This window comes from Antedon mediterranea, chromosome 11 (assembly GCF_964355755.1).
Source record: "Antedon mediterranea chromosome 11, ecAntMedi1.1, whole genome shotgun sequence".
In the NCBI taxonomy this organism is placed as follows: domain Eukaryota; kingdom Metazoa; phylum Echinodermata; class Crinoidea; order Comatulida; family Antedonidae; genus Antedon; species Antedon mediterranea.
In genome coordinates, this window is record NC_092680.1 from 2,985,109 (window position 1) to 2,992,572 (window position 7,464).

General features: G+C 31.6%; 1 protein-coding gene across 1 annotated transcript; it reads left to right on the top strand.

Annotated features, from left to right (window-relative positions):
* Positions 1-1,240: 1,240 nt before the first annotated feature.
* LOC140062924 (uncharacterized) lies at positions 1,241-7,256 on the top strand. Its single transcript, XM_072109321.1, has 4 exons — positions 1,241-1,354; positions 4,054-4,437; positions 5,497-5,760; positions 6,245-7,256. Exons 1-4 carry the CDS (start codon positions 1,348-1,350, stop codon positions 6,595-6,597), a joined length of 1,008 nt encoding a protein of 335 aa, XP_071965422.1. The 5' UTR covers positions 1,241-1,347; the 3' UTR covers positions 6,598-7,256.
* Positions 7,257-7,464: the final 208 nt, after the last annotated feature.

The following is a 7,464-nucleotide window of genomic DNA, read 5'->3' on the forward strand; positions in this document are numbered from 1 at the left end:
TGTATGATGATGTATGATGATGATGTATGATGGTGATGTATGATGATGTATGATGATGATGATGTATGATAATGATGTATGATGTATGATGATGTATGATGATGTATAATGATGTATGATGATGTATGATGATGTATGATGATGATGTATGATAATGATGATGTATGATGATGTATTATGATGATGTATGATAATGATGTATGATGATGTATGATTCATGATGATGATGTATGATGATGTATGATGATGTATGATGATGATGATGATGATGTATGATAATGATGTATGATGATGATGTATGATGTATGATGATGTATGATGATGTATGATGATGATGATGATGATGTATGATAATGATGATGACGATGATGTATGATGATGTATTATGATGATGTATGATGATGATGTATGATGATGATGATGATGTATGATGATGATGATGATGATGATGTATAATGTATGATGTATGATGATGATGTATGATGATGATGTATGATGATGATGTATGATGATGATGATGATGATGATGTATGATGATGATGTATGATGATGATGTATGATAATGATGTATGATGATGATGTATGATGATGATGATGTATGATGATGATGATGTATGATCATGATGTATTATGATGATGATGTATGATGATGTATGATGATGTATGATGTTTTATGATGATGATGTATGATGATGTATGATGATGATGATGTATGATGATGATGATGTATGATCATGATGTATTATGATGATGATGTATGATGATGATTGATTTAAAATCAATGATGTATGATTAATGATGTATGATTATGATGTAATTTATGATGAATGAATAATGACTTTTGATGATGACGATGTATCTTTAACAGTCAGTTGGAAGATTAGTCTATAAATTTCAAAAAATGAAACAGCATGCACTAGTTTAAGTCATGTGTATGCGGTAGCAATTTTAGAACGATTGAAGCGTCAAAATCATAGATAAGAATGTATTGCTAACATTCGCAATAATATCAACGTCCCTGGAGCATGTCAAGTTTTATAGCTCGATCAACAGACAGGCTTTTTTACGCTGACCTGGAGCAGAACTATGGATTAAAGTTATAGTACGTCCATATACGGCACATAATGGAAGCATCATTTCCGATATGTAATAATTGAATATTCACATATCCAATCAGAGACAAGTAACGGTTACAAACAGATGACTTTTTGTAAAACGTATCGTAGGCCCGCGAGTATACGCTCCGAATGATAGTGAAACAAGCACCCAGCTGATTCATTCATGTACTATAGGCTAGTATACTACTAACAATTAATAGGCCTACTATCAGAATAAACATCGATTTATATGTTAGGTAAGTTTTAAACATGCACTATTATTAACTTTTATAGTATTTTGAGTCACGGCAATACATGTACATACTTATTGTTATATAAGGTGAATTTATATGCATCATTTACTTTCAACGGATTAATACGCTGTTTGGCTTCATGCCTAAACTTTTTGCACACATATTTCCAGTGACGTTTTTAAAGTGTTTTCTGTCGTGTAAAATCTAATTTGCCATTGTGACACAGTTTGTCATTTGCTGGAATGTAATTGATACACATTTCAATTGCTTGCAAATTAAATAATATTGGTCTATAGTTAGTTGAAATTTAATTTTAAAAGGTTTTAATATGATATTATTATTATTATATTTTTTGCAAACGAATTACTATAATTACGCATGTACCAGTAATTACCATTTTCTAATTACCGCTGGATAAGTAGGCTAATTTTATAGTTGATTTGGTTTCTATGGAAAAAATAGGTTTGACCTAAATTATAATGTACCAATCAACCACAGGGCGTGGTCGTCACTCTAAGTAATTCAGAAATGAAGCGTGGCGATGACCAAGAACACATGAGGGAAGTTGTATCTTACTTTACATGTTATCATACCATGATAATTGAGGTGGTGACGATGATGATAATGACGTTGATGATAATGATGATGGGTTAAAGATAATGATGATTTCACCTATTATTTTATTATTACAATTGCAATAACTTGTTATTATCTTTTGATATATTAAAATATAACAAATTAGGAATCAAGAAACAGTGCGTCCTACTTTTAATTTCCTTACTACAAAATCCAACAGAAAGGAAGTTAGAATGTTAGTTTAACATTCGATGCGGTAAAAATTGAAGGCGTCGAAAAGACTATCGGCAAAGCTAAATGTTGGCAGTATTTCAGAGTTCCAAATAGCCAAAATAGATAAATAAACAATTAAAACACAAACATCATAATATTAAATGCAAGAATATTTGGATGAATTTCAGACTACATTTGTTAATTGTAATTTGGCGTTTGCCAAATAAACGTCATTTAAATCCCGAGATCTCACTACATGCTATCTTGTACTACTCATATCATTTAAAGGATTTCATTCTGTTTTGTTGGTATAAGATAACAAATCTTTTGCCAAATTTTGTTGGAGAAATAGATTAATCAATGAATCAATATGGATCAATTTAAAAAAATTTAATTTTTTTTTTTTAAAGATCCTCTTTTTTTCTAGCATTTCATGTCCTGTGTCCACCATGGAAGTAGTTCAATCGACTGCTACAAAGTGTAAGAAGCAAATTATAAGCTTTGCATCTTATACTGCTTAGGTCATCATTTTATATTATTGTACACGGATATCACAAGACTTATTCTGTAATAAGAATACGCGCCAAACTAATTACTATTCATTATAGTCTGCTATTGACGAAAACTTTAAAAGGAAGAGAGTTTTGAAACAGGATATCTGTGGTAACACTACGGTTTCTACTATGGTTTCTTTTCGCACTCTTCCTTTAAAAACAAGTTTACACGAAATTGAGTTTAATGTTATCAATAAACTATCTGGATCTGTGTCTCACATAATACAGTATGCAAATTTAACACATTCAATCAGAAATATTCACTCATTTTTGTTTTGTTTTCAACATTTGAATTAATCATTTGTCTAAAAGACATTAATTATTGCAACGAGGAAAAAAACACATTCTGCTGCAGACTACCCTGGAACAATTATTATTACATTGGCGACCTTCCAATTGTTATTTCTTTAATAAAAGGTCGGCTTAATGCTAGGCTGGACATTTGCCAGATTCTTAATTCATAATTTACAAAAACACACAAACTAAATATAATTTTAGTAGCTAAACATGTTCTAATTTTATAGGTCAAACCCATCAATATTAAGTATATAAACTATCACCTTTGAAATATACCATCGATAACACACGAGTTTACTTATGTTTGTCTCAGGTACCGTTAATACCTTTAAATTTCCTTTTATAATTTACAAAATATATAGCAATTAATGGTGCAAGGCTGATGATAATGATTGGTTTTTATAAAGATGTTTACGGTAATGATTATTAATGATAAAATTTATTAGATATTAAACCGAAATTAAACAATAAATATTTCTTACAAAAAACGCCGCTCGACTTTTTTGACGTAACAGTTTTAATTATTGTTCTTTCCTCATTAAATGACGATTTTTCTTTCGATTCTTTTAATCAGTAGTACCATAAACATTTTGTGTAACGTAAAATAGTCAGTATAGAACAAAGTCCGTGGCCTACTGATGTACAGAACAAAAATATAATCTTAAACTAAACTATAGTACTGTTTATATTCCCTAAGGTTCCCTATACCCCAATATTTCAGTAAAAACAGTGATATATTATAAGAGGACAAAGGCATTAATGCTTTTGTCCCTCTTGAATAAATATAACTGCCTAAGGCGCGTCGAGATAAAAGATTTTTGGATAGTTTTGGATTTAACTGTTGGAATTTGATGACGTCATATTGTATTCTTCTATATTAATTCTAATTCGGACAGTGGTAGTTTTGGCCACGTCAGCAGTTATGATGAATATATTATTTTGTACAACTTTTCAATGCAAGTCAAAAGTGTGAATCTTACTAAGGTGTTTTAATTGACGAATATATTAGGCCTACCTCCTCGTTGATTTAACTATAATCATTACATCATATTTTCTTTCCAGAAATGAAAGCGTACAGTAATACCAATGACGATGGTGATGGAAACGAACTAGATATGGTGAGGGACAGAGGTAGTGTCGTTGGCGTATCCTGCATTGTACGACAATACGAAGAATCAAGGTTCATTGTGACTATACCAGGTCTGCCTTTGCAGCCAAAAACGGTACGGAATTCACAAACTGACAGCAGACTTCAGGCAGCAACTAACGGAGCCAATAATCACAAGTATAACTTAAGAAGTTCTCGCAAATTACCAAAAATCCCTCCTAAGCCAGTGGAAATCTGCCAAAGAACACATAAAGATTTACAAGATGCCAAAAATGGAAACACCTCTCACAGCAAGAATGTTGGTGTCCAATCGATGCAAATAAAACAACATAGAAACTGTAAGTAGGCCTAACATTATTCTATTACAGCGTCTTCCGACAGACTTCAGTGCTGGACAACCATTCCTACCAGACCATGTCTGTATTTCTTCACAGTGAAGTTTGTATAAAGTAAAATTAAATACCAGGCCTGTATTATCAATTGCTTATCATTCATCTTTAAATTAATAATGTTTATTTATTTATTTATTTGAGAAATGACATAGATAAGAAGAACATTATGATATACTGTACCGCATAATAACGCCTTTCACTGAACAAAACCATCTGATGTAATTAGAAAAAAAGTTAATAATGATTTTATTTAGATAGGCCTAAGTGAAAATTAACACAGACAAAAATGTTTTAAAATAATGGCAAAACTGTCCATGATAAAGTTTATCTTTTAAACGGCAGATTTATGGTCAATCTCTCAGTTGAAAAAAACTAATGTAGGGTAAACGATAACAAATTAAATTTAAGTTTGACAGCAATATTTCAGGTCTAGGCAAGAAATTAATTGAACAGAAAAACCGCTTCCTAAACCATTCCTCGCCATTGTGTCATATCTACAAATAGATTCTGAATACAACCTATAAATAAATATAATTAGGACTTAAAGTTGAAGAGTTCGATAGAGGGGACTTGTTTCCTGTAGAATAATTCTTTTAAATCGATTAAATAGTACTTGGTGTTTTTTCGTTTGATTTTATAAAAACACACAAAAGAAAGTACTATTAATCTAACGTTTAAACACGCGGTACACACTTTAATTTACAAGGATAAATTAAATCATTAAAAATATATAGAAATAAATAAATTTATTGAAAGTGATACCGGAATAAATTCTAAAATTAATAATTATATGAACAATTAACCAACATGAAATTAATAAATAAAATTAAGACATTTTTAGAAATAAGATTTTTTTTAATTCTTTAATTGTCCTAACATTACCCACATTGTACGAATAAAAATGAGAACAGAAACTTTGCACATTTGTTGCGTACAATATTTTGATTCAAAATTATGTTTGAAATATGATTCATTAGTCATTAAACATATTTGTTAATGTTTTAGGCGTGTTAACAGAACCAGTACTCCTTCGCATTGCCGAACAACTCGGCAGCGAGTGGCAGTCTCTACTAATCCACTTAGGCTTGAAGAAGGCCCAGATCGACCTTATTAAATCAGAAACGCAATGGAGTGGAGGCTTACACCAAACTATCTTCCGTGGGCTACTGAAGTGGAAACAACGATGTAGAAAAGAAGACAAGGCCGTTCATCAGTTGCAGCTAGGTCTTCAACAAGTTGGACGGAATGATATATCAGAAGATCTCGATGGTATGTCTTTGTTCTTTGTAGCTGCTGCCAATCACTGAGCAGTACCTTTGTGGAGATCAACGTTGTGTTACTTATTGAATAATAATCAAGCAGTATGGATTATGATTTTGGTAAAACTATGTTATGTTTAAATTTATTGTTTCAATTCAGTTCTATTTATTCAAACGATACTTAAAACAACATTCGGTTGTGTACAATAAAATGTTAAATGCAAAATATGAAATAATGAATGTACAATATAGTAATAAACGAATAAAACAAAGTTTGGGTTGACTAACATCATTGCGGCCATTTGACATCTGTAAACTTATTGAATTTAAAAAGCGGCGTGTTTTATTTGACGGTTTTACTGAAATCGTAGTTCACGATTTATCAACAAAGTATCTCTACGACCTACTTATCCTCATAATTACGCAGAGATTCACAAATAAGTACCGTTACGTATTAGATATAAATGCAAGATTATTTTAAAATCTTTTTATAGAAAAAATCGAAGTAAACGGCAACGACTGTTCATTCCAGAAGGTACCATCTCTCCAGGAGAGAGTTGACGCTTTAGAGAAGCGAGTGTCCACTTTAGAACGCCGACGACAATGCCGCTGTGATATGACATCGGCTACTGATGCCACAGACGGCGGGGGAGAAGAGGAGTTCGAAATAGTGTCCTTTGAGGAGGTCGGCCTAGCCCAGGATCATTATTACACCGGGCATCAGAATCCAAAGAGCTCAATACAAGACTGGATGGAATGCGGTCTGCAACGGGTTACCAGTTGGAGTTACTCCGTAGAACACGTGCAGCATGAAGAAGAAGCTATGGAATTAGATTTTGGTTTTTAACAAATCAAAAATTAATAATGATAAAAAATGAACTTTAGGCTGGCCTTTTAAAAATTCCAATGTTCCTGTATTATGTATTGGACAGTTGTTTCTTCCTAATCATGTTGGGCATTTAAATTATTTTATTTTTTTATTTCATTCCACAGTGACAGTAAATCTTCGTTATACAGTCCTTAACAACATCGAAAAATCCTTTGATCTTTTTTCAAGACTCATTTTACCTGAAGACATGCTATCATAATATTGCCCTCATTTTGAGATCCAGTAAAATTATACTGCATGTACTTAAAAACAACAAAGTTGTCTGGAACAATTATTTTTTAAATGTATATATACTGTAAATAATAAACGAATAACATAAACGGTTTCATAAATAGTAATTTATTTATTACGCTCGCTGATGTTACGTTCGGCAACGATGTAATTGCAGAAAACGCCAGCAGCAGCCAGGGAAGCTGTTCCCGCAAAAATTTATTTAGGCATGCGCAATGTTGATTTCTGCTAACCAAGAGTGCAGTCGAGAAAATACACGAACTTATTGAAAATAAATCGGAGCTGATCATCAACAGGCAGCAATGATGCAAAATCATTCACTGTCTTGCAATCGAAGAAATATAATTACCTTTCAAATATAAAGCGAGGATTGAAATAACATTCAATTCAATTAACTTGTTTTGTGTTTATTTAAATATACATCATTCATACTACACTTACATTACACAATTAGAAAATATATTTACAATATTTTGTTACGAGAATCCTAATTTAACTATACTCATTTTGAAATATATGTACTTTACAAGAACAAAGTAAAGGGTTGAAATTGAAATGATAATATACAAAATAAAAGAATACCTTTATCATACT

Bases quoted from the DNA above. Each gene is read 5' to 3' on its own strand.
- LOC140062924 (XM_072109321.1), top strand. The intron at 4,438-5,496 runs GTAAGTAGGCCT...TTAATGTTTTAG, and splicing joins AATAAAACAACATAGAAACT to GCGTGTTAACAGAACCAGTA. The intron at 5,761-6,244 runs GTATGTCTTTGT...ATCTTTTTATAG, and splicing joins TATATCAGAAGATCTCGATG to AAAAAATCGAAGTAAACGGC.